Here is a 27,809-nt window from a genome sequence, read left to right as displayed (position 1 = left end):
GTGCATTTTTTCTAGCAAACAAGGTGCCGGTACTCAAATACCAGGCCACTCTTCGGGGTGGGGTGACCACTGAGGGACCTACTCCACAATGCCTAGGCCCCCTGCAACCAGTCACAGGATCTATGACAAGGCAGAATTGGTGTGCGTAGAGCCTGAGATCTTTCATTAAAACTTGGGGCCCATGGGTCAATTTTAGCAGACAATAGAAAAGGTGCCGGTACTCAGTACCCCCAAGTACCCCCTCAAAAAAGCCCTGTACAAGACTATCTCTACTTCAGGAAGCAGGTGAAAGCTGGGCTGTTCAACAAGGCCTTTACTGGAAGAAGTAACTAACTCGTTAGTCTCACACACACAAGGAGTACACAAGCTTTGGGCCACTTGGAAGCCTGTTTATTAAGCTGAATTAGTTATTAGCTCGGTTAATTGCTGCATTAGCAGGCACTCTCTACTGCTGTGGGAAACAGTGTGGAAGGGGATGTGGAACGAGCGGGGGGGGGAGGCTGTCTTACGGTTAATGCATGGCAACTACCCGGTTACGTTAGCTGTAATGCGGCACAGTTAATGCCACCTGCATCGCATTATTTGCCATGCAGTAAAACAAAGTGTTGTCTGTGATAATTGAACGGGGAAAACCTGGGCACACTCCCAACAGTTATCACAAAAGTTTTGTTGTTACTGCTTGGAAACTGCCTCAATACCAATACGGGTTACAAAACAATACAGTTTATGGAATAAGAGAAATTAAAAATAGAAATTAGCATATAAAACAACAAAACAAAGTAAGAACTAAAGCACAAACCCAAATCCTCCTAATCAACATTTACCAAATAAAAAAAAGTTTTCAACTTTTTACGGAATAATAAATAATTTGTATCTGTTCTGAAGTGGAGGTGTGGCCTAGTGGTTAGGGTGGTGGACTTTGGTCCTGGGGAACTGAGGAACTGAGTTCGATTCCCGGCACAGGCAGCTCCTTGTGACTCTGGGCAAGTCACTTAACCCTCCATTGCCTGCCGCATTGAGCCTGCCATGAGTGGGAAAGCGCGAGGTACAAATGTAACAAAATAAATAAATAATAAGTACTACTACTACTACTTAACATTTCTAGAGTGCTACTAGGGTTACGCAGCGCTGTACAGTTTAACAAAAAGGATAGTCCCTGCTCCAAGGAGCTTACAATCTAACGGGCAAAATGTTAAGTTGGGGCAGCATGGGGTGAGGCGAGGCAGAAAGAGCGGAGCCTGGAGTTGGCGGTGGTGGAGAAGGGTACTGAAAGGAGGGATTTGTCTTGAGAGTGGAGGTTACGAGTAGGAATGTAAGGGGAGATGGGGGTAGAGAGGTAAGGAGGGGCTGCAGATCGAGTGCGTTTGTAGGTTAGTAGGAGAAGCTTGAACTGTATGCGGTACCTGATCGGAAGCCAGTGAAGTGACTTGAGGAGAGGGGTGATATGAGTATATCGGTCCAGGCGGAAGAGAAGGCGTGCAGCAGAGTTCTGAATGGACTGAAGGGGGGATAGATGGCTAAGTGGGAGGCCAGTGAGGAGTAGGTTGCAGTAGTCAAGGCGAGAGGTAATGAGAGAGTGGATGAGAGTTCGGGGTGGTGTGCTCAGAGAGGAAAGGGCGAATTTTGCTAATGTTATAGAGGAAGAAGCGACAGGTCTTGGCTATCTGCTGGATATGCACAGAGAAGGAGAGGGAGGAGTCGAAGATGACACCGAGGTTGCGGGCAGATGAGACAGGGACAATGAGGGTGTTATCAACTGTGATAGAGAGTGGTGGGAGAGGAGAAGTGGGTTTGGGAGGGAAGACAATAAGCTCGGTCTTGGCCATGTTCAGTTTCAAGTGGCGGTTGGACATCCAGGCAGCAATGTCGGATAAGCAGGCCGATACTTTGGCCTGGGTTTCCGCAGTGATGTTTGGTGTGGAGAGATAAAGCTGGGTGTCATCAGCATAAAGATGATATTGGAAACAGTGAGAAGAGATCAGGGAGCCCAGGGAAGAGGTGTAGATTGAAAAAAGAAGGGGTCCAAGGACAGATCCCTGAGGAACTCCAACAGAGAGCGGGATGGGGGTGGAGGAAGAACCATGAGAATGTACTCTGAAGGTACGGTGGGAGAAATAAGAGGAGAACCAGGACGGGACAGAGCCCTGGAACCGAAATGAGGACAGTGTGGCAAGAAGTAAATTGTGATTGACAGTGTCAAAAGCGGCGGATAGGTCAAGGAGGATGAGGATGGAGTAGTGACCTTTGGATTTGGCAAGGAACAGGTCATTACAGACTTTAGATAGTGCCGTTTCTGTCGAGTGTAGGGGGCGAAAGCCGGATTGAAGTGGATCAAGGATGGCATGAGAGGAGAGAAAATCAAGGCAACGGCTGTGAACGGCGCGGCGCGTTCAAGTATCTTGGAGTGGAAGGGTAAATAATTCCAGAAAGAAGTCACAGCAAAATTAAAATACTATTAACATTTTTCAAAAATTGAAGCTCTTTAGATGTAGGTGGGCAAAGCAGCAATTTATCCTGTAAGCGGGAAGAATGCCTAAACAGCAGAACAATCAATAAATTGATCACTAATTTGAAACACCAAATAAGCTGCTTTAAAACAATATCTGAGCTTGTATAGGGAGCCAATGCAATTTTACCAAAAAAGGCGAAACACTATCAAACTTCTTGATCCTATAAATCAACCGGGCTGAAGTATTCTGAATAAGCTGGAGTTCGTTTAATGAGTTAGTAGACAAACCCAGAAAAAGAACATTACAGTAATCAATCTGAGATAATATCAGCATCTGAACTAGCAAGGCAAAGGTTGTTTGATCAAAATATGATCGAATAAGATGCAATTGTCTCAATTTGAAAAACTGTTGGGGTTTTTTTTTGCCAAAGATGATTTACTTGAGGTTCCTGGGACAATGATGAATCCAAGATAATTCCTAGAACTCTCAATTTATCTTCTACTGGTAGAAATTTTACCAGGGAATAGTGAGATAATTTTAAGTAGTCTACACTTAGATTCTTAAACCAAAGAAGTTTGGTCTTATTAGCATTCAACTTCAGCATATTATTCAAATCGCAAAGCTGGATCCTATCCATACAAAAGATAATCTATTGAAAATGTCACCCAGGTCATCAAAAACAGTATGTCGTCTGCATAAGAAAATAAATATTCATCTATATTCATTTATTAGATCCCAAGGTAGATATTAAAAAATTAAAAATTAAACTGCAGTTTAGTAAACAGACCCCACGTGTCCCAAAGCCAGGTTAAGAGAAACCCTAACTCTTCATATAAACCCCACCTTTAAAAAAAATTTCTCACATGCACCTACTTCAATTGATGTATCAAAAACACTTTAAATATGCACCCTATCACTTATTGATCCTTAATGCAAGAACCACTCTGTATTTCACATACCGGAATTGGCAATCGCCATCACGGTATTATGTAAGCCACATTGAGCCTGCAAATAGGTGGGAAAATGTGGGATACAAAAGCAAGAAAGAAATAAATACTCAGGCTGCACATACTACAGCAGGACATGCTTATCCACTCCTACCTTAGCTGAGATAATATTTAACCATCTCTCTTACCTCATGTGCATCTTTCTCTAAATCAGTCACCTACTTTCTAACTCTTCTTACTCTGTTACCTATCTATATGTTACATCTTTGCTTATACCCTACACTGTCAGTTATAATGTTCTATTACGTGTTGTGTTGACATTGTAAGTAGTATACTATGCCATACTTTGTATTGTTATTTGAATATTTTTACTTCAGTAATTGCCTATTGCTCATGTTTGATCTATTCTTACTGTACACCACCTTGAGTGAATTCCTTCAAAAAGGCGGTAAATACATCCAAATAAATAAATATGTAGGTTTATTGCCCCATTTGATGGAATAATTTTCCCTGCAATGGAAGGATGTGTCTGTGCTGCTGTTCCTTTGCAGGCTCATGTTGTTGCCCCATCATCCTGGCCCTAATGCAGAGAGTTGGTATAGACAGAGGCCCACAGTTAACACATGATATAGGAAAGGGCTCTGAGCGGAAGTAAACCCTGCACAAACCCTCGCATTATGCACCTGCACACAGCATATTGAAATGACTGGTAGTGAGGCTGCAGTGCAGAGAGATGCACAGAAGATTTTAAGGCGCCAGGTCTAAAGAGGCTCAGGAGTGTTAGCTTACTGCCCAGCGGCATAACAGTATCCGCAACTTTTAAGACAGAACAGGGAGATGACAATCCTGTGCACAGGTCTGAGCAGAAAGAACTTGTATCTGTGTGTGCTGGAACTTTATTCTGTGCATAAGTACTGGCACTGCAGACATGTCATGCACAGACATTTTTGTGATAGCAGAATAACACTCCAGCACCTGCACAGACGATGCTGACTCTCGTTTTTGTGCATTTGGTGCAGAACCTTGTGCAGATAAGTTCAGCGTACTCTCCCTGATCAGCACACATCAAATTTGCAAATGATTAGCTAACTTTCATTCTTTTCCTTTCTATTGGAGTCTTGTATACTGCCCATTTTCCGAAAGGATTCATAGCAGTTTACAGTGCAAGAGGGTCTCAATAGTAGAGGGATGTTTTCATCTCACAACAATAAACATTAAGGTGAACAGAGGATGGTTACAAGAGTAAGTAGGGCAATTAACATTGTCCTGATTTTTGATTGAACAGGTAGGCCTTCAAGGTCCTCCTGAAGGAGAGATAGGAAGATGAATGTCTTAAATCTGGTGGCAGTACGTTGCATAGTCTTGTCCCAATGAAAGGGAAAGTTTTTGATAATGGTCTTGAAGCAAATGCCCTTCAGAGAGGGAAAACCCTATTTCCGTGTCCTCAGCCCAGATTCCTGTTCAAGGATGGTACATCAAGCAGTTCACCCAGTCCCTCTGAATTCAGTCCCTATACAGATTTAAAGATTAGGCCAGTTACCTTAAAGTTAATATGCTGATAGATTGGCAGCCAGTGCAGGTTTAGTCTAGGAGGTGACACACTGTCACGACAACCTAGACCACAAACTAGTTGAATGGCGGTATTTTGCAGTAGTTGCAAACGGCTGCGAAATTTGCTCGCAATTCAAAGGTATAATGAATTGCAGTAATCTAGTTGTGGTGACAACTGTCTGGGCTAGAATTCTAAAATCCTCTTGTTGGAGACATGATCTTATTGCTCTTAATTGTCTGAGTTTGAAGAAGAATCGAGAATTACCCCTAGTACCCTTGAATGATCTTCTATTAGATTTTCTCCTGTACTTGGTGTTAAACAGTTTTACTGAGAGACTATTAGTGTTTTCAAACCAAATTATTTTCATTTTTTGTTTGTTTAGCTTCAGGAGATATTTTATAGCCCACCCATCTATTACAGAGATGTGGCAACTAATGGAGTCTAAGGTGTCCTCAAACTTTTCCAACACTGGGCATACAAGAAGATATCGTCTGCATATGATAACACTGAAATCCCACTGGCTGACACATAATTTCCTCAAACTCAGACATTAAATAGGGAAGGTGAGAGTGGTGAGCCCTGGGGTACACCGCATCCAGGGCGCCAACTTGATGATTTCCCATTTTTACCCTTGACGCAGTATGGTCTAATCTTTAAGAATAAATCAAACCAGCTCAACACTTTTCCAGCGATACCTATCTCATTTAATAGAATTCTAGAAAATTCTGGAGCTGTTCATTTACCAAGAATTCCAAGAGCTTAGCCATCCATGGTATACTTGTGACTCAATGGTAGATCTGCTCCTATGTATTTTGGTAATGGTTTTAGAATTATTTCAGAGACTTGGGATAGCAGCCTGATTGCAGTGTTCTATTTACGAAGTCAGTCAACCATTGCAGAATTTGTGGTGGAATGTTGGTTACATACATCTGAGGTGCATGATTTTTTTGAGAGTCTGGCCGGTGTTTTCCTGATTGTAATAGAAGTGACTTCTTCAATCTTTTCCCATATTCTGTCTACAGGGATGTCGTTTCTCTGACTATTTGGAATTAGTTCAACCAAATTGTCTAAACTGGCTTCTGGAAAGGTGCTCCTAATTTTATTCACCTTTTCCTGGAAATGAAGTGCCAGATCTTCTGCACTTGGTTGAAATACTTCTGGGATTGCAAAAATTGGGTTTGCATTAGTTAGGTCTTCAAAAATTTTAAAGATGGTTTTTGAGGAGTTATTAGAATTTCTTATTTCTTGACTGAAAAAAGTCTTTTTCACATTAGCTATATGATTTTTGTAGGTTTTAATTTCTCAACGTTTAGTGTTTGAGAGTGACTTGTTATACCATAGTGTTTTCCCTTTCCTGTCTTTTTTCATCTTCAAAGGTGACAAACCGTCTAAGGTCTTGCGGACTGTATCTTCCCATATTTGTAGCTCATAGTATTTGGAGTCGTGATGCAGCTTGAGAGAGACTGTATTCCAGAAACTTTGTGGGTTTACTCTGCTCCTGTTAACTTTAGTTTGGACATTACTATCAGAGTGTTTGTGTAGAGTGATAAGTTTTAGATAAATGAGAGGTAGTAATAATCTGACCATATCAACGGTTCCCATTGTACATGATCTAGCGTCATAAAATTGGTGTCCCTTGAGTAGGCCACAAAATCCAAGTTGTCCCTTTTGATGTATAGGTGTCATGGGGTCTAGAACTAGGTTTAAAAACTCCAGGAACTGTAGGAAATTCAATACATATGGGTTAAAGGAGCTTCTAAATATAGATTTAAGTCCCCCAGTAAAAGTAGTTCTGTGAATCGAGTTGAGTAGTATGCGATTCTTTCAAATAACTTCTGCTGGGTATTTTGCTAATATTTATGAGGTCTGTATACCAACATCAGCCCTATTGTTCCATTTCTTACATATGTTTGTACATTGAAAAATCATAACTTTAAGGTTGTCATCGCAATAGCTGTCTACGAGATTAATGTCAAAAAGTTCTGTAAACCAAGGCAAGACTCCCCCCTTCTTGTCTTAATGGCCTTGTAACCAGCAGGACAGATAGATAAGATATAATATGAGCTGAGATCGGGGATCAATGTCTTGGTTATGAAAACCAGACCTGGAGCTAAATCAGCTACAAACTCTGACTATGTGAGCCTTCCCACAGACTGACCTGGCATTGAAATATACACATTTTGTAGTCTCGTAGTCTATAGGGACATCATTAACCTGCCTGAGGGATCTTGACTAGGTTCTGAGTTCCTATTGGTTCTTTTTTCTGTCTGGAGTTTTCCCTTCTGACCCCAACTTGCACTGGTATGGCTCTTGGGCATATGAGCATGCAGTCAATCAGGTTCCCAGGATTTCATGTGTGTGTGTTTTTTGTTTGTTTTTGTTTTTGGACCTCCATGACCAGTTGTTAATTATGCTGGAAGCCATGCACTCAGACATCAGCACATGGCTCTAATGCAAACTTCTCTGCATCAGCCGCTCTGTCTCTTGCTTTGCAGGCTACATCTCTCCTCCCCTGGAGACAGTTTAATTTGATCAGCCCTAGGACCTCACCCTGTATCGAAGGCAGCCAGGGCAAGAATAACGATGGCTTGGCCCACTGGCTGTGCTAGCTACGAGAATCCTTTGTCAACAAGACAGAGGTATTTCTGTGTTATTACCATCAGATCAGGCCTCTCTGGTGTTGAGCAACTTGTCAAGATTCAGGAACCATCCCAGGGCTCCCAACTTCTCTTAGTATCTTGTTCTAGAAGGGTTTAAAGCACAAAATGTTCTGGTTCCTGGCTACAACAAGGATATAAATACAAACAATGTTAGCTTTCTGCCACCAGCACATCAACATTTAAACCAGGCAGTATAAGTTCTTCACTTGGGACCACTTCAATCGGATTCAGCAGAGCTGCTTTTTGAAGAGTACAGGGATGCCAAGAACATAACAGACCAGTGGCCCACCTAGCCCAGTATTCTGCTTCCAATAGTGGCCAATCTAGGTCACAAGTACCTGGCAGAAACCAAAATAGTAGCAAAATTCATGCTACTCATCCCAGAGACAAGCAGTGGCTTTCCGATGTCTATCTCATAAGTACATAAGTACATAAGTAGTGCCATACTGGGAAAGACCAAAGGTCCATCTAGCCCAGCATCCTGTCACCGACAGTGGCCAATCCAGGTCAAGGGCACCTGGCACGCTCCCCAAACGTAAAAACATTCCAGACAAGTTATACCTAAAAATGAGGAATTTTTCCAGTCCATTTAATAGCGGTCTATGGACTTGTCCTTTAGGAATCTATCTAACCCCTTTTTAAACTCCGTCAAGCTAACCGCCCGTACCACGTTCTCCGGCAATGAATTCCAGAGTCTAATTACACGTTGGGTGAAGAAAAATTTTCTCCGATTCGTTTTAAATTTACCACACTGTAGCTTCAACTCATGCCCTCTAGTCCTAGTATTTTTGGATAGCGTGAACAGTCGCTTCACATCCACCCGATCCATTCCACTCATTATTTTATACACTTCTATCATATCTCCCCTCAGCCGTCTCTTCTCCAAGCTGAAAAGCCCTAGCCTTCTCAGCCTCTCTTCATAGGAAGTCGTCCCATCCCCACTATCATTTTCGTCGCCCTTTGCTGTACCTTTTCCAATTCTACTATATCTTTTTTGAGATACGGAGACCAGTACTGAACACAATACTCCAGGTGCGGTCGCACCATGGAGCGATACAACGGCATTATAACATCCGCACACCTGGACTCCATACCCTTCCTAATAACACCCAACATTCTATTCGCTTTCCTAGCCGCAGCAGCACACTGAGCAGAAGGTTTCAGCGTATCATCGACGACGACACCCAGATCCCTTTCTTGATCCGTAACTCCTAACGCGGAACCTTGCAAGACGTAGCTATAATTCGGGTTCCTCTTACCCACATGCATCACTTTGCACTTGTCAACATTGAACTTCATCTGCCACTTGCACGCCCATTCTCCCAGTCTCGCAAGGTCCTCCTGTAATCGTTCACATTCCTCCTGCGACTTGACGACCCTGAATAATTTTGTGTCATCGGCGAATTTAATTACCTCACTAGTTATTCCCATCTCTAGGTCATTTATAAATACATTAAAAAGCAACGGACCCAGCACAGACCCCTGCGGGACCCCACTAACTACCCTCCTCCACTGAGAATACTGGCCACGCAATCCTACTCTCTGCTTCCTATCTTTCAACCAGTTCTTAATCCATAATAATACCCTACCTCCGATTCCATGACTCTGCAATTTCTTCAGGAGTCTTTCGTGCGGCACTTTGTCAAACGCCTTCTGAAAATCCAGATATACAATATCAACCGGCTCCCCATTGTCCACATGTTTGCTTACCCCCTCAAAAAAATGCATTAGATTGGTGAGGCAAGACTTCCCTTCACTAAATCCGTGCTGACTTTGTCTCATCAGTCCATGTTTTTGTATATGCTCTGCAATTTTATTCTTAATAATAGCCTCCACCATCTTGCCCGGCACCGACGTCAGACTCACCGGTCTATAATTTCCCGGATCTCCTCTGGAACCTTTCTTAAAAATCGGAGTAACATTGGCTACCCTCCAGTCTTCCGGTATTACACTCGATTTTAGGGACAGATTGCATATTTCTAACAGTAGCTCCGCAAGTTCATTTTTTAGTTCTATTAATACTCTGGGATGAATACCATCAGGTCCCGGTGATTTACTACTCTTCAGCTTGCTGAACTGACCCATTACATCCTCCAAGGTTACAGAGAATTTGTTTAGTTTCTCCGACTCCCCCGCTTCAAATATTCTTTCCGGCACCGGTGTCCCCCCCAAATCCTCCTCGGTGAAGACCGAAGCAAAGAATTCATTTAATTTCTCCGCTACGGCTTTGTCCTCCTTGATCGCCCCTTTAACACCATTTTCGTCCAGCGGCCCAACCGACTCTTTGGCCGGTTTCCTGCTTTTAATGTATCTAAAAAAGTTTTTACTATGTATTTTTGCTTCCAACGCTAATTTCTTCTCAAAGTCCTTTTTTGCCCTCCTTATCTCCGCTTTGCATTTGGCTTGGCATTCCTTATGATCTATCCTGTTACTTTCAGTTGGTTCTCTTCTCCACTTTCTGAAGGATTGTTTTTTGGCTCTAATGATTTCCTTTATCTTACTGTTTAGCCACGCCATCTCAATAGCAGACTATGGACTTTTCCTCCAAGAACTTGTCCTCTAATCTGTACTTTTTGAAAGAGTAAATCAATTCACTTTTACCCATTCTACACCACTCAGGATTTCGTAGACCTCTATCATATCCCCCCGTCTCTTCTCCAAGTTGAAAAGTCCTAACTTAAGCCTTTCCTTGTATGAGAGGAGTTCCATTACCTTTATCAGAAGAACAGACACACTGGGTCAGACCAATGGTCCATATAACTCAATATCCTGTTTCCAACAGTGGCCAATCCAGGTCACAAGTAATTGGCAGAAAACAAATAGTAGCAAGATTACATGCTACCGATCCCACAGACAAGCAGTGTCTTCCCCATGTTTATCTGAATAGCAGACTATGGACTTTCTCTCCAGGATCTTGTCCAAACCTTTTTTTTAAAACCCATACACACTAACTGCTGTAACTACATCCTCTGGCAACGAGTTTCAGAGCTTAACTATTCGTTGACTGAAAAAATATGTCCTCCCATTTATTTTAAAAGTATTACCACGTAACTTTATTGAGTGTCCCCTAGTCTTTGAGGAGTTCCATCCCCTTCTTCATTTTGGTTGCTATTCTTTAAACCTGAATTCCTTTTGAGATATGTCGACCAGAATTGAACGTAATACTCTTTGGCTTATTTCCTTTCCTTCCCTTTCCTAATAATTCCTAGTATCCCGTTTGTTTTTTTTTGGCTGCTGCTACACGCTGGGCAGAAGATTTCAAGGTATTGTCTACAATGACCCCTAGATCTTTTTCTTGGGTATTGACTCCTAAGGTGGACCCTAGTGTCAAGTAACTATGATTTAGATTATTCTTCCCGATGTACATCACATTTCATCTGCCATTTGCATGCCCAGTCTTCCAATTTGCTAAGACCTTCCTGCACTTTTTCACAGTTTGCATGTATTTTAAAATCTTTGAATAGTTTTGTGTTATCTGAAAATTTAATCACTTCACTTGTTGTTCTGATTCCAGATCATTTATAAATATGTTAAATAGCACTGGTCTCAGTACTGATCCCTGTGGCACTCCACTGTTCACCCTCCTCCATTGATAAAAATGGCCATTGAACCATACCCTCTGTTTTCTGTCCAATAACCAGTTCCTAATCCACAAATGGACATTGCCTCCTATCCCATGACTTTTTAATTTTCTCAGGAGTCTCTCATGAATGAATTCGTAAAAAGCTTTCTGAAAATCTAGATACACTACATCAACCAGCTCACCTTTATCCACATTAAAGAAATGAAGCAGATTGGAGAGCCAAGGGAATAACATGTATAGAATGTTTGTACGTTTGGGAAGCTCACCAGGTGCTCTTGGCCTGGATTGGCCGCTGTCGTGGACAGGATGCTGGACTCGATGGACCCTTGGTCTTTTCCCAGTGTAGCATTGCTCATGTACTTATGTACTTCCCTTGGCTGAACCCATGCTGATTCCCATTAAGCCATGTTTGTCTATGACACTCATTTTCAAAGCACATGAATGTCTCAAGGTGGCAAAAAAGTCCATCTGCTAAAAACTTCCAAATTGCGATTGTGGAATGGCAGAATTTGGACATCCTACACTGCAGTTTGTCCATATAGCAAGGGGGTGTGTTATGGGCGGGACTAGGGAGGATCAAAAATTAGGTCATCCAACAGCGATAATCAAATGTGAAGATACGTCCAAGTAAAAAAAAAAGGATGTCTGTATTTAGACCTGTTTTAATCAGGTTCAGGGTTTAAAAAAGTGCTCTGATTGAGCAGCTGACCACTGGAGAGATTCAGGCATGACACCTTCTTAATCCCCCAGTGGTTGCTGTCCCCCCTCCCTCTCCCCTGAAAGTGAAACCAGAAAGAAATACCAGGCTCTGTGACTGCTTCAGCAGAAAGTAGGTTGAAGAGTAGCCTAGTGGTCAGCAGGGGCATAGCCAGACCTCGCTGGGGGGGCCAGAGCCCGAGGTGGGGGGCACTGTTTAGCCGTCTCCCCCGCCACCTCCCTCCCTCCCCCTGTGCGCACGGTACTGCCGCCAGTTTTGGACCCCCCGACGACCCTCTTGAACCCCCCTCCCGCCACCAACCCTCCCCCGCCGTCGCCGCCCGCCCCGCCACATGAGGTACCTTGTTTGCTGGCGGGGGTCCTCAAACCCTGCCAGCCGAAGAGTCTGCTTCAGTGCCAGAGTTAGTAGACTCCGGCGCCTTCATTCAACGAAGTTCGTGCGAAGATCAGCTGGTTTTGACGCCTTATGTCCTGCACCATGCATGTAGCCCCGTGCAGGACGTAAGGTGTCAAAACCAGCTGATCTTCTTCACACGAACTTCGTTGAATGAAGGCGCCAGAGTCTACTAACTCTGGCGCTGATGCAGACTCTTCGGCTGGCGGGGTTTGAGGACCCCCGCCAGCAAACAAGGTACCTCATGCGGCGGGGCGGGCATCGACGGTGGGGGAGGTTTGGTGGTGGGAGGGGGGTTCAAGACGGTCGCGGCAGGGGGCCAGGGCCAAATCTATGGGGGCCCAGGCCCCCCAGGCCCCACGTAGCTACGCCACTGATGGTCAGTGCTGTGGACTTTAATCCAGGGCACCCAGGTTACTCTTCCACTTAACTCTTTGTTTACATATAAATTGTGAGTCCTCCAGAGCCAGAGATTAAATATTAAACAGCTGTAATCCTGAGGGCCATTGAGTGGTGCACATTCAGGTACATTAGGTATTTCTCTGTCTCTGCAGGGCACAGCATTTAAAATAAGAGTTGCAGTGGAATATGAACGTGGGAGCCCTGGATTAAAGTCCACTGCAGTGACCACTAGGCTTCCCCCATGCTCTGCAGGGGCATCTGTGTGGACATTTTCATACAAATGTTGTCAGATGTCCTTCTCCCTGGTTTTTGGCGTTCATAATTTGGACATTTCATTTTGGAAAATGGCTGTTTATTTGGACATTTTCACATATTTTCAAACCAGAAGCCTCAATGTTTTTCTTCAAAAATGCCTGTGAGATGAACATTTTTTTTTGGATATTATGAGCGGGACGTCTGAATTTTGACTTGGATGTCCTTTCAAAAATAACTTCCATGTGTTCAGTAATGGTTTCTACTCTTTTGCCCAACACTGAAGGGCTTACTGCTCTGTAATTTCCCGGATCACCCTGGAATCCATTTTAAAAATCGGCATTACGCTGGCCACCCTTCAGTCTTCAGTAGCAGATCCTATCTCAGCATAGCACCAAGTTCTTGAACCAAACGCCCTCGATTTCAAGGCGGTTTGAGGTACTTTTGCCTCTAATAGGAAAATGTTAACATTAATATAAGTTATGTATAAATTATATCAAGCTGTTTATAATATGTGAAACAGTAAATTGATATGAGCTGGATGGAGCAGCCATTGATAAATGTAAATAAGAAATGAATAAACTTAAAATAGTTTTATTGCGGAGACTGGATGATAACTTGGTTCTGTTCTGTCTCTTCTCCCTCTCAGGGGCTGTCCTTCTGGACCTGGAACAGACCACACTTCCAGGAATCGCTCACCTAGTGGTGGAAACCATGATTATCTCTGACCAGATTAAAGCTGAGGATAGAACCAATGTTTTGAGGGCCCTGTTACTCAAGCACAGGTGGGTGCTGGTGAGAGAGAGGGTAAAATACAGAGAACAGAGATTGGGTCATAAACTAGGGTATTATATGCTGGAACATGTCTAGTTGATAGGACAAAAATCATTTGAAGAAGGATAAGGGACTGAACAGCAGAAACTGTCAGAAGCCAATTTAGGGTAGAACCGAGACAGAATCTCAGAGGCACACCATGAATCACAGGAAGCCAGCAACGTAGAAAGAAAGGTCCTTGTATTGACCCAGTCAGTCTCTTCATCTCAGTCAGAACTTGGTTGGGACGTGTCACTATGAGCCTTCATTATCACTGCCATTTTATATCCATCCCCACCAAGTCTACTCAGTTGGGTCATTGAGGTGACTGTCCTGGTCCGGGGGGGGGGGGGGGGGGGAGGGGCATGTTGCCTGGCACCTTTTTGATACCTTGCAGTTATCCAATCATCATTACTATACCATCGAAGATCATTTTCAGGATGTTTGAAGTAGGAACATGAAGCAGATATCAGATATCCTGGAAGGAATGGAGTGAAGAATCGGGTCTAGAGTGTGAGAGTAGAGAGGGTACTCTGGGTTGATTTTTTTTTTCCGGTATGGACCTGAAGAGCTGGGAGAACCCTTAACATTATATACCAGTAGGCAGGAGAAGAGTGGAGGAGGGATTCAGTTTATCATGAAGGATAACCAAAGCACTTGGAAGGAAGGGATTGCTAGGGGGTGGGAGGAAAATTAAGATATTTGGAAGCAGCAGGAGAGGATGGATATGCAAAGATTAAACTGTCATGGAGGCTGAGGTAGGAGATAGCAAGGGGAGTGTAGCAACATATAGACCATTGGTTGATTTAAAATCTTCTAAATTACATCAATAACTGGTTTTAGAGACTTATCTGGCTGAAACTTGAAGGCTGGCAGACTGCCAGTCTTGTATAATCTGATAATATACCCTTCCTACGGCAGGTATTTCACTGCGACATCCTACAGATTTAGGTTTAATAATACATTTTTAAAAGGGGGGAGGAATAAGTAAAATAAAACAGTATAATCAAAATAGCAAAAATTAAAAATAATACAAAATTGATCAAACAGTAACTAGACAGGAATGAAAGGGAGAAAATGTAGGAATGAAGCACAAATTCTGAAAACAGAAATTTCAGGTAAACAAGGGAAGGAAACAACAAAAAGATGGGCTGAGGCAGTGATATTAATTGATAATAACAGACCCAGAAAATTAATCAATGGTTACTAGAATCAGGAAAAGCAAAGGACGGGGGCGCTAGAGAGTGTCAGGAAAGATGGCTGCATAGGCAGGGAGCTCCTTCCCTCGACCTGCTAGAACATCATTTTTACCCGATTTATATCAGTGGAAAATTGACCTTTTCCTGTTTGTCCTCAAAACCAAATAAACAGGAATCTAGAACTATAATGCTGGCCAGCTCCAAACGTTGTAAATACGATGCACCTAAGCCCGAAAAGATGGTGCCCACCAAATCAAAAGCAAGCGTTTCTGACACTCTCTTAGAGGAATTAAAGACTCTTCAAGATCTCACAACTTAGCACTACGATACTACACATGAGTTTTAAAAAATGATCCTATTGCTCTCACTGCATCAGTTTCTGATTTTCAATCTAGGCTTGAATCAGTAGAGGCAAAAGCAACTCGAGCTAAATATAGAAGAAGTAGCTAACAAATGCCGTCATAACAATATACGTATTCTGGGGCAGAAGGGCCCAATATGATGACTTTCTTAGAATCCTGGCTGCAAAATCCTGATGCTATTTTTTTTAAATCTCTGGTAGCCTTATGGAATCTATTGTTCAAACGAACATTGACCCAATCGCTTTCTCAGATCATACCTCTATTTCTATAACTATTCACCTCGGTTCACAAATTCCCACATTTGGAGACTTAATCCATATGTTTTCTCAGATAATTCTAATATTACTATTACTACTACTACTACTTAACATTTCTAGAGTGCTAAATTATGTGAATTTATAGCAGTATATGCTATCAGCCTTATTTTCGAAAGTGATGGGCGCCCAGATTTTGACCCCAATCGGGAGATAGGCGCTCATCTCGCAAAGGCGCTCAAGTCGGTATAATTGAAAGCCGATTTTGGGCGTCTTCAACTGCAATCTGTTGCGGAAACGGCCAAAGTTGATGGGGGCGTGTCGGAGGCGTGGTGAAGGTGGGACTGGGCCGTGTTTATCGGCTGAGGAGAGATGGGCGCCTTTGGCTGATAATCGAAAAAAGAAAGGTGTTTTTTGGCATGAATTTGGGTCATTTTTTTCTTGACCCTTTTTTTTCACGAACAAGTCCCAAAAAAGTGCCCTAAATGACCACATGACCACCGGAGGGAATCGGGGATGATCACCCCTGACTCCCCCAGTGGTCACTAACCCCCTCCCATCATAAAAAAAAACAACTTTAACAACTTTTTTTGCCAGCCTGTATGCCAGCCTCAAATGCCATACCCAGCTCCATCACAGCAGTATGCAGGTCCCTGGAGCAGTTGTTAGTGGGTGCAGTGGACTTCACCCAGGTGGACCCAGGCCCATCCCCCCTACCTGTTACACTTGTGGTGGTAAATGGGAGCCCTCCAAACCGCCCCCAAAACCCACTGTACCCACATGTAGGTGCCCCCCTTCAGTCATAAGGGCTATGGTAATGGTGTAGAGTTGTGGGCAGTGGGTTTTGGGGGGGATTTGAGGGGCTCAGCACCCAAGGGATGGGAGCTATGGACTTGGGTGGTATTTAATTTTTTTTTAATTGTTACAAGTGCCCCCTAGGGTGCCCGGTTGGTGTCCTGGCATGTGAGGGGGACCAGTGCACTAGGAATCCTGGCCCCTCCCACGACCCAATGCCTTGGATTTGTTTGTTTTTGGGCTGGGCGCCTTCAGTTTCCATTATCGCTGAAAAATGAAACCGCCCAGCTCAAATCCGCACAAATCCGATGCATTTGCCGGGCACAAACCGTATTACTTGAATTTGGGCTTCTAGAGAAAACTGCGGAAGCTGCTGTATTTGGGGATAGGGGGATAATGCTTTGTATTTGGAACACTGATATGATGTAATATTTTCTGTTTCTTTAAATGAATAAGAATTGTTTAAACACAAATAAAAGCAGAGCGATATAGACATATTTAGAACAGCCCTTCTATTGTTTTTTGCAATTTGCAAAGCTTTTACCATAAATCTTAATAAACCCAATAATAATCCATTACAGTGATCAAAATGTGGAATAACTAAACTCTGTAGAACTGTTGTGAAATTAGAAAATGATAAATCAAGTAAACAACTGATTATCTTTAATGTATTTAAAAAAAACATCATTTCATAGACAATGACGAATCAAATACCTGATTTCATGTACAAGTGAAATATCCACTCCATCAACAGAGAACTGCAGAGGAATATCCGATCCGAGAACATCAGAACCTGAGTTTTGGCCAGACTTAGAATTAAGCAATTTTCTCTGATCCAGAAATGAATAGATGGCAGACTTAGCTTAAGAAACTCAGTTATATCTGTACCTGATTTATCTAGTTTTAAAAAAACTGAAACTTACCAGCATAAATTCTGAATTGGCGACCCAGACAAGGCAGTAATTTGTAAATCAATATTAAACAGCAGTGTTGAAAGGGCAGATCCCTGTGGAACTGAAAAGGAGCCACTACAAACCACTTACCAGTGAAACTTGTAAGGCTGCTCGGAGTCTAATGAAAGCTTTTACTACTATTGATATTTTCAGTCATCCCAGTGACGAGAGAGACAATTTCTTTCCCCGGAATCACTCCAGCTCTAGTGTGAGCACACTGCTGGGGGAGCAGCTTGTGAACCGTGCAGCACTGGTGAAAGAAGTGCACCTTGAGCTCAATGATGCAGGAACTAAAGAGGTAAGTGAGCACTGGACAGGGGGGATATACAATGACCATTAATCTTTGGAATGAAAGAGGTCTTCAAATAAAGTTTGGTTCATGAAAGTTTTGTCTCTAGAGTAAGACTAATGCAAATCTATTCTGGTCCAAGATTAATTTGTTGCTAGATAGATCTTTGCAAGATTCACAGTTGATGTTAGAAAATTGGAATCATGTTGTAAGAAGATTTTGGATAACTTTTGTTGTATTGGTTAAGAAATTATGCTCTCAGAAAAAGCATTCACCATGGTTTTTGGAGAAATTTCTGACCTTGTTCGTGCCTAGCAGGGGCTTGGAAGAAAAATACGCAGGGAGAGAATAAATTATTCTGGAAGAAAACTATTTCTGCTTATAAAAATTATCAAAACAATAAAAGAGAAATTATTGCTCCATAGATAGGTCCATGTGGCAGCCAATGATACATGATCATCTCTGAAAAAACACATGACTGAAAGTCTCCAGAAATAAAAAAAGAGGTTTTAATGAATTCTATTAGAGCAAACAATTTTTAATACGACAGTCTAAACCCCATCCTTTTATGTGAAAAAAATACAGAAGTACAATCATGTGGCTGCTTTGGACCCATGATGTGATAATCAGCATTCTTAAAATTTTGGTTCTATGACTTTAGCCATGTTTTCCCAGAGACGGTCGTATATGCTCTCTCCATGTGCCATGGCCAAATTTTGTAGAGGGAAGGTAGAGAGGATCTGTAACCGAATTGTCTGTAAAGCACTATAAAATCTGAATAACCCTTTGTCTAGAGAAATGCGGTGCTTTCTGGGAGATAGATTTGTAGGAAAATTTTCTCCCAGTAGAAAATTCAGATGTCTCTTTAATTATGAACACATTGTACTTTAGGTGTCTGCCCAACATATTTATTGAAAATGCCATCTCAAGAGTTTTTTTACAACATAAGTTGTAAATTTCCGGAAAGAACTAAAAACACACCTGTTCAGGAAGGCATATCCCACCGACCCAACGTAAAAGCCTGAGTACCTGCAACACAACAAAACCAAAGATCGGAATGGACACGCCCCAACTTCCCTCTTCCTCCCTAAATTCCCCATTATACCTACCTTACATGAACCTTATTCTACCACAATAACAGCTTGTATTTGTTCATGCTGGAACTGGCGAACTCCACTACGGTACTATGTAAGCCACATTGAGCCTGCAAATAGGTGGGAAAATGTGGGATACAAATCTAACAAATAAAATATAAAATAAGCGTTGCCATACTGGGACAGACCGAAGGTCCATCAAGCTCAGTGTCCTCTTTCCAACAGTGGCCAATCCAGGTCACAAGTACCTGGCAAGATCCCAAAACAGTGCAATACGTTTTATGCTACTTATCCCAGAAATAAGCAGTGAATTTTCACCAAGTCCATTTTAATAATAATCTATGGAGTTTTCCTTTAGGAAACCATCCAAATCTTTTTAAAACCCTGCTAAGCTAACTGCTTTTACTACATTCTTTGGCAACGAATTCCAGAATTTAATTACATGTTGAGTGAAGAAATATTTTATCTGATTTGTTTAAAATTTACTACTTTGTAGCTTTATTGCGTGCCCTTTACTCAAATCCTCTTCTCTAAGAGCGCATATGCTAATCTGTAGCAATGAAAGTGAAGAGCAAGACAAGCTTTGTAACTGTGTTCTGGTTGGTACAGAAGCTGCTGTTGCACAGTGCAGAGGGACAACGCAGTAAATATGCGAAGCTGATGGAGAAGATCCCAGAAGATGCAGAGGCCACAGTTGTTCTTGTAGGTAGGTGATGGCAGTAAGGAGAGTGCACACACAGGAAATCAGGTAGTGATGGGAGCAGTGGTGTGCTGGAGCCAGCTCATACTGGCTCACAAGAGCTGGTGGTTAATTTTATATGAATTTTATGAGCCGGTTGTTCAGCCCTCCAGCTCAGCTCGTGGAGCAAGAAGCGGTCACAGCAGGTCACTTCCTCCTCCTGTGCCAGCTTAGACCTAACTCTTTATGTGAATGGCGACCCCACAGTACACACACACAGTCGGGTCTTAAGTTGGCACACAGACATACCAAGTCGCATGCATTGGGCTCCCAACTCCAGCTCACACGCCAAAGCCCCATCCTCTCACGCATTGAGAGGAGGCGACTTTGGCATCTGGCATGAGCAAGCACCTGGTATCCAGGATCTCTCCCTTTCCTCCCCCCCCCCTTTCCTGGTTCCAGCATCTGTCCTTCTCCCCCCTCCCCTGTTCCATTAACTTTTTTCCCTTGCCGCCAGACCTGGTAGCAGCCCTGCTTCCATTGAATCAGCCTGCCTTGGGGTTTTACGTCTCCCCTGTGACGCATCCTTCTCTCAATGACGGAGCTTCCTGCTTCCACGAGGGTGGGTCGCATTACAGGAAGGGCCCGGAGGCAGGCTGATACAAGCCACGAAAAGTTGAAGCCACGGAGGTTGGTCTCTGCTTCCCCTCCCTGCGTGCAGCCGTCCCCCTAGCCGTACCAGGTGGTGGAGCAGGTGGGTGAAGAGAGGTTGGTGGTTGGGAGGCGAGGATAGTGGAGGGCAGACTTATACGGTCTGTGCCAGAGCCGGTGATGGGAGGCGGGACTGGTGGTTGGGAGGCGGGAAATACTGCTGGGCAGACTTGTACGGTCTGTGCCCTGAAAAAGGCAGGTACAAATCAAGGTAAGGTATACACATATGAGTTTATCTTGTTGGGCAGACTGGATGGACCATGCAGGTCTTTTTCTGCCGTCATCTACTATGTTACTATGTTATGTTACCATACACTCAATTCAAAGCAAACATGAGCTGCTGCATCCATGTTGTTCTTTATTGTTGGTAACATTTTTATTTAATTTCACTTATATTTTCAAACATGCCAGCTTGTGCAGTATATAGATATACACAGAGGAAGTATAATAACGGAATAACTTTTCATAGATAGAGTAGTAATTTGTTATAAATCATAATCAGTGTGTCATTTGGAGGGGCTGGTTCTAGGGACTCCTTAGCACGGGTTATATTTGTGCAGAGATTTTTTTTTCTCCTGGTAAAGGGCCACTAAAACAGACATGTTATGAGAATCAGATGCTCAACATTTAGAGTTTCTATCTATTTTTTTTATTTACTTATTTATGAAATTTGTATCCCACATTAAACATTAATTAGGTTGAAACCTGGGAGCATTTACATTTTTTCCTGTGCCTAGATCAAAAGAGAAACATGGTTTCTGGTAGGGTTACCATACGTCCGGATTTACCCGGACATGTCCTCTTATTGAGGACATGTCCGGACGGATTTGGCCAGCCTGCCCGTTTGTCCGGATTTCTGGACAAACGGGCTGGCTGGCGGGTGCGGGACTCCTCTCCCCTACTCTACTCTACTATCCCTGGTGGTCTAGAGGTACCTCTTTGTCTTCGGGGCAGGAAAGAGCCCCCTCTTTCCTGCCCGGAGTGCTGCTGCTAGTTGCCCTGCATACTGTGAGTCCGGCTCTCGGCGTTTCAAAATGGCCGCCGAGAGTTGAAGCAGCCTCGCGAGACTTCAACTCTTGGCGGCCATTTTGAAATGCCGAGAGCCGGACTCACAGGATGCAGGGCAGCTGGCAGCAGTGCTCCGGGCAGGAAAGAGGGGGCTCTTTCCTGCCCCGAAGAGGTACCTCTAGACCACCAGGGATAGTAGAGTAAGGGGAGGGGAGGTGACGGGGGTGGGGGAGTGGAGATGACGGGAGAGGGGAAGGTGATGGGGGGAGGAGGGGGTGACCAGGGGAGGGGAATATGCATCAGGGGCGGGGCAGGGTGTGTGAAGGGGCTGGGGCAGGGGGCGTGAAAGGGGCGTGGCAAGTGTCCTCTTTTTATGAGGACAAAAAATGGTAACCCTAGTTTCTGGGAACTTGCTCTTTTTGTTTTGTGGAATATAGTGGTATATTTAAAAAATGCAATTGATAATGTTTATTACTACCATTTAAAAGAGAGATATTGAATAATGAGGACAGAGCTACCTTCATGTGGAATTCCAGAATCAGTCTAAATGTACCAACATTTTCCAGTTATGTGGTATTTATTTATTTTTTCTTCAAGTCTGTTTGGTTGTAAAAGGCATGTTTTTTTGAAGGGGTGGGGGAGGGGGTTAATCTTGTCTCCCGGCTGTACAGACAGGAAAAAAGCAGAAAAGAAAACACCAGGACAACATGTAAAAGAAGTAAACTGCTCAAACAACAAAAGTAGAAAAAAGTATTTTATTCTGCATTTATTAATTGGAATATGTCAACTTTTGAAAATGCCTATCTCTGGTATTTTGCATTTCAGTTTCTATCTCTCTAGTGTTGTGTGCAGTCTCACTTCCTGAGGTTCCAGTTCAGTTTCATGCCTTCATAGCTCTATTACTGATGTGTGGTCCCTTGTTTCATATTTGTTGAGGGTCTATCTGGGTTTTATTTCTTTTGTGTCCAACTAAGGCAGCGATTCCCAAACATTTTACTATGGCAGAACTCCTAAACTATTTTTTCATACACCGAGGAACCCTCAATTTATGTAAGCATGTATAAGTTCATACAAACAGATTCTACAATCTAATTTCTTAAGGAAGAGAGTTTGAGGTTCCATAGGGTTCTGCGGAACCAGTGCGTTTTTTTCTAGCGAAAAAGGTGCCAGTACTCAAATGCTAGGCCGCCCTTCAGAGGTGGGGTGATCACTGAGTGACCCACCCCACAATAGCCAGACCCCCTGCAACCGGTCACAGAATGTATGACAAGGCAGAATTGGTGTGTAGAGCCTGAGCTCTTTCATTAAAACTTGGGGACCATGGGTTAATTTTAGCAGGTAATGGAAAAGGTGGCGGTACTCAGTACCCCCAAGTACCCCCTCAAAAAAAGCCCTGTGCAGAACCCAGTTTGGGAATCACTGGAATAAAGTGTGGTTCTCTGCTAGCATTTAGTGCCTGTGTAGAGATCTTGTGGCAGTCATGTTTGTTTGTTTGTTTGTTTTAGTAGGTAGTGTATTGGTGTTTTAGGGCATGGTATAATATTTTCAGTGCTGCCTTTTCATGCATAAGTTGGTTGCTGTTTGAGTCTTGGGAGCTGGTGCTGTTAGGTATATGGTAAGGTTCTGATTGCTTTTTTTCCACAAGTTTTTGTATAGTGTTTTGTAGTGGAGGGATTATGTGTTGGCCTTTCAGAGGTGACACCAAAACTTTAATCTAATTTTAGTTCATCATAAGCTCAGACAGGGTTTTAGAAAATGTTGCAGATTGAGGTAGTTGTCTTTATTACAGACACGTATGTGATGATGATCAAGTTGAAATCATGAGAAGTCTGCCAGAGGAGGGATCTTTAAATACAGTTGAATCGTTTCCACAGGTTTGTATTTGGTTTAGTGTTAAGTGTTTGAAATATGAAGAACGTGAAGGCATTACTTTTCAATAAGTGTAGCCAGCAGCCCTTCCTTGAACTTCAGTCATTTCAGATTTATAGATTGAATGCACTGTGATAGAAACCTCACTCATTCACCTTCAATTTCACTTATTGGGGTGGTACATATCTCTCTTCTGGATGGGCCACCCTTGGCATCTCTGACAAAGGTAGAAAAAAAGAATTTTATTTTCTATTTATTGTTTGGAATATGTCTGTTTTTAGATTGTGCATCTTCCAGAACTAGTTTTGGACATGGCTGGGGCTCATGAGAAAAATTTCACTCCTTTGGCCTTCAGTCTCCGGCATTGGGATAGGCCACCCTGGGTGTCTTTGGAGGAGGAAGTGATTAGTGACTTTTTGTGCAGCGGGTCACTTCCTCCTTGCCATAGCTAGTGGGGGAGGGAAAGAGTGTATCCCTTTCTCATACCCGCTTGTAGTCTGGCGGCTAAGCCTTGCCCCCCCCCCCCCCCCATGTTTACTTGTTGTAAAGGCACCTTTCTCCCCTCCAGAAGTCGCTGCTAGCAGTAGCGTTTCACACATTGCTGCGGTGCTGCTCCCGAAACCTTCCCACCACTATGTTCAACCCCTGCGGCAACAGGAAGTTATGTCATAGGAACTGACTGTGGTAGTGGGAAGGAAGGCTTAAGGACCGGGGCTGGCAGCAGTGTGTGAAATGCTACTGCTAGTGGCGACCTCTAGAGAGGAAAAAGATACCTTTACAGGTAAACACAATTGGGGGGGGGGGGGGGAGCAGATAAGGAAGAAAGTGCTGACTTGCAGGAGTGGAGGGGGGGATGGCAGGTGTGGGACATGTCTGCATCAGGATCTTCAGAAGAAGGGTTAAGGTCAACCGCATGGAAATACAAGATACATAGACATCAAAAAGGGTAACTTTGCCATAGGGCAGAGGGTTTGGGGGCACAGTTAAAGGGTGAGTTTGCAATGGGGAGGGGGCTTGCAGGCATACAAAAGGGGTGAGTGTGCCATTGGGTAGGGGATTCCCAGGGTTTCCTTCCTGCTAAGCACGTTAAGGGAAGGGTAGCGATGCTGTAGGTGCACCAGGATTTTTATTTGGGGGGGGGGGGGGGGGGAGAGAACCTGTTAAACATTTTACCAGCACACCACTGGATGGAAGTAAGGAGAGTGCACACTCGACTAGATGTGATGGGAAAAGAGAAAGTGTACACAAAGGAACTTAGGTAGGTAATGGGAAGAGAGAGAGAGTGCATGCACAGAGGAACTCAGGTAGGTGAATAGAGTAGAGAGAGAGCACATGGGGGGATGGTTTAAATCTTCGGTTGTGTGACTATATGAAAAAGGTAGGGTAATGTGTGGTGAATAATGGATTGTCCTAAATATATCTAAGACGGAGGTTGTGATCTTGGGAAGGGAAGCGACTGGTGTTTGGTCTGATTTTGTTTCTAAGGCGATGTCTCTTTAAAGGTCAAGGATGAGATGAAGCTGTTGGGGGTGACCTTAGATTGTAAACTCAATATGAAAAGACAAACATAATTTATGCATCTACATCTTTTGCATAAAGTGAGACCTATGCTCTCTGTATGTGATTTCAGAAATGTTGTCCAGACCTTGGTTACATAGTAACATAGTAACATAGTAGATGACGGCAGAAAAAGACCTGCATGGTCCATCCAGTCTGCCCAAGACAAACTGGTTATATCGTGACTAGACTACTGCAATGCCTTGTACCTTGGACTACTTGTTTCAGGCATTGCAAGTAGTCAGAATGCGGCAACAAGGTGTATTGTGGGTGTGTCCAAGCTTGTTCATATAACTGATTCTTAAACAGCTACATTGGCTACCTATAAATCAAAGGATTCAGTTTAAGGTTCTGGCACTTGTGCATCAACTCTTTTTTTTTTTTCTCCTTTTTATTTCAAGTCTCTACCGTCCAGGCAGGTCATTAAGATCTGAGACTCTTTGTAGGTGATATGGTGAGACCCGAACAGCGGCCTTTTCTGTGGCCGGAGTATCCTCACGGAATGCTTTGGCAGGCCACCTGCACCTGTGTAGCAGCACTTTACAATTTAAGAAATTGTTGGTTTATAAATTTTTAGAATAAATGAATCAATATTCCATGTGTGACCACCCTTAGATGTTATGTATGTTTTATCTGTTCCCTGCCAAGAATGGCAAGATAGTGCGAGTTGTAGGTATTTTAAATAAATGGGGTTTCCTCCCCGGCCTAAAATGTGTGTTATCTTGAAAAAGAACTTGTAATAAGGATAAAGGAAAAGTGCAAAATGGATCTATTTAGATGGTGTTACGTGGTTTTGTTCTGTCATTCAGCTTTTGACATGCTTACATCTGCTTCTGCTCTCTTTCCTTCTGGCAGGTTGTGTGGCATTCCTGGAGCAGCCAACCATGGCTTTTGTTCGGCTGAATGAGGCCGTTCTCCTGGAATCTGTCTTGGAGATCCCAATTCCAGTCAGGTTCATCTTTGTCTTACTGGGTCCGAGTCAATGCAATATGGATTACCATGAAATTGGACGCTCTATCTCAACACTCATGTCTGACAAAGTAAGGAAGACTTACAATTTGTCCCTCCCTTTACAGAAAAATTAAAAGGGAGACTGAAGCCCCAGAGGGATCGGGAAATCTAAAGGCTAATTAGGAGGATTAAAAACAGGGTATCCAAAGTCATGTTAAACATCTTGCTAGGAAATTTGATGCTGAGAATGAGTGGGAGGTTCCGTTGAGTTATGTTGAGGATGATGATGGAACAGTTCAGAGCTTCTGCTTAAGATTGGTGAAAGGCATAGTGAGAGGCCATGCTGAGGGTGGGGCGGGGGGGGGGCTCAATGGTCAGTAAGGAAGCTGTTTGATACATGAGAGACTCATTGGGGAGAAGTGATGGGACAGCTTGTGTTAGGAATGGTTGGAAGTTTCATTGAAGAAACCATATTGAGTTGGTGATAGAAAACCCAGAGGACAGTATTCCAAGAAACCTGACTTCCTAAATTTAAGGGGTAGATATTTAGCCAGTGGCAGTGAGCAATTTTTTTTAGCCTCCAGCAGTATTATTCCTAGATCTTCGATGCTAGGCCATATCCGGGTACCAGCATTGATGAAGCCAGCTATCTCTTATTTGGTTAAGTGCGATGTTCAGAACTAACCATTTAATTGACACCACATAAAGATAGGACTGACTTTTATGCGGTCTGACATGGCCGCTTAGGCAGTTATCCGCATAAGTGACGACTCTGCCCTGGACCACTCACAAAATAGCTAGTTCTCACTTTAGCGGTCTGTGGTGATAATCCGCACACTAACCAGTTAACAGTGGATAGCCCTGCTGGTTAAATTGATTTTAATATCAACCCCTAGGTTTCTAAGTTAGGTTGAAGTTAGGGATCTAAGTTTTCAAGTGAAAATTTATCTAAATTTAGGATGCTAACACTTAGGAAACTAATATTGAAGACCACTTGTGTGGTTAGCAGTAACCCAACCTTGACCCCAGGACACCTTGCCCTCAGTGGGTATTTAGTAAGATCTCTCCGAAGCCACTCTTGGTGTACTACGTTCCTGGCCTTCTGTCTCTGATGTCTTCATGAGCATATTTCAGTTCTGGCTTGGTCTGGGAAGACTTTCCAGGTATATAACATTTTTAGTCTGGTAGAAGGTCTTTGATGTCTCTGTGGTCCTATTTTATTTCTGGCTTAACGGTCTGTGAAGTCTCTCTGGGTGTATTATGTTTCTAGATTGGTAGTCTCACTGACATCTTATTTATCACTCGCAGCATTTTCATGAAGCTGCTTATATGGCTGATGACCGCCAGGATCTTCTTAATGCCATTAATGAGTTCCTGGACTGCAGTATTGTGATCCCTCCATTGGAACTGGAGGGGAAGGACCTTCTGAAGTCTGTTACATCCTTCCAGAAGGAACTGCTGAGAAAGAGGAAGGCAAGGGAGCAGATGAAGTTACTAACAGGAGGGATCCTTCAGAAGACAAATGGTGTGTGTGTGTGTGTTTCATATGTATAACCATGTTACATTACTGTTTTAATATGCCAAGAGGCACATGAGGACTCCCACAAGGCTGTTTTATTTTCAGATTCACAAATCTAAAATTACTAAACAGATGGATATATCCAGGCTGCGAACTATCCATTTTGCAGAGACCGAGGCAGCCGGTCCTTTACTGTGGAATCACCTACCACGGTATTTGCGCCAGTGTGCTAACATAGCACAGTTTAGGAAATATCTGGCATAGCGAAGGTGACACTTGGGCTTGCCTAAGACATGGACGTCCTCGACCCATAGTGGAAAAAAAGGGCGTCCCTGACGAGCACTTGGATGACTTTACCTGGTCCTGGTTTTCTTACGACCAAGGCACAAAAAGGTAGCCGAAATGACCAGATGACCTCCCCTTACTCCTACAGTGGTCATTAACCCCCTTCCACCCTCAAAAGATATCTTTTAAAATATTTTTTGCCAGCCTTTATGCCAGCCTCAGATGTCATACTCAGCTCCATCACAGCAGTATGCAGGTCCCTGTAGCAGTTTTAGTGGGTGCAGTGCACTTCAGACAGGTGGACCCAGGCCCATCCCCCTCCCTACCTGTTACGTTTGTGGAGGAAACAGCAAGCCCTCCAAAACCCACCAGAAACCCACTGTATCCACATCTAGGTGCCCCCCTTCACCTGTAAGGACTATGGTAGTGGTGTACAGTTGGGGGTAGTGGGTTTTGGGGGGAGGGGGTTGGGGGGCTCAGCACACAAGGTAAGGGAGTATGTTCCTGGGAGCAT

At 43.4% G+C, this 27,809-nt stretch overlaps 1 protein-coding gene across 1 annotated transcript in view; it reads left to right on the top strand.

Annotated features, from left to right (window-relative positions):
• LOC115475158 (anion exchange protein 3-like) overlaps positions 1 to 27,809 on the top strand; it is an 85,670-nt gene that overhangs the window by 17,748 nt on the left and 40,113 nt on the right. Inside the window, exons 4-8 of the mRNA XM_030210898.1 lie at positions 13,607 to 13,742; positions 17,487 to 17,631; positions 19,326 to 19,422; positions 25,396 to 25,580; positions 26,800 to 27,016. Coding sequence (XP_030066758.1) covers positions 13,607 to 13,742; positions 17,487 to 17,631; positions 19,326 to 19,422; positions 25,396 to 25,580; positions 26,800 to 27,016 — 780 coding nt within the window. The remainder of the gene's footprint in view (positions 1 to 13,606; positions 13,743 to 17,486; positions 17,632 to 19,325; positions 19,423 to 25,395; positions 25,581 to 26,799; positions 27,017 to 27,809) is intronic.

The sequence above is a fragment of the Microcaecilia unicolor genome, chromosome 7 (assembly GCF_901765095.1).
Source record: "Microcaecilia unicolor chromosome 7, aMicUni1.1, whole genome shotgun sequence".
In the NCBI taxonomy this organism is placed as follows: domain Eukaryota; kingdom Metazoa; phylum Chordata; class Amphibia; order Gymnophiona; family Siphonopidae; genus Microcaecilia; species Microcaecilia unicolor.
Note: the sequence above shows the minus strand (reverse complement) of the source record. Positions and strands in the feature narration are given on the sequence as shown.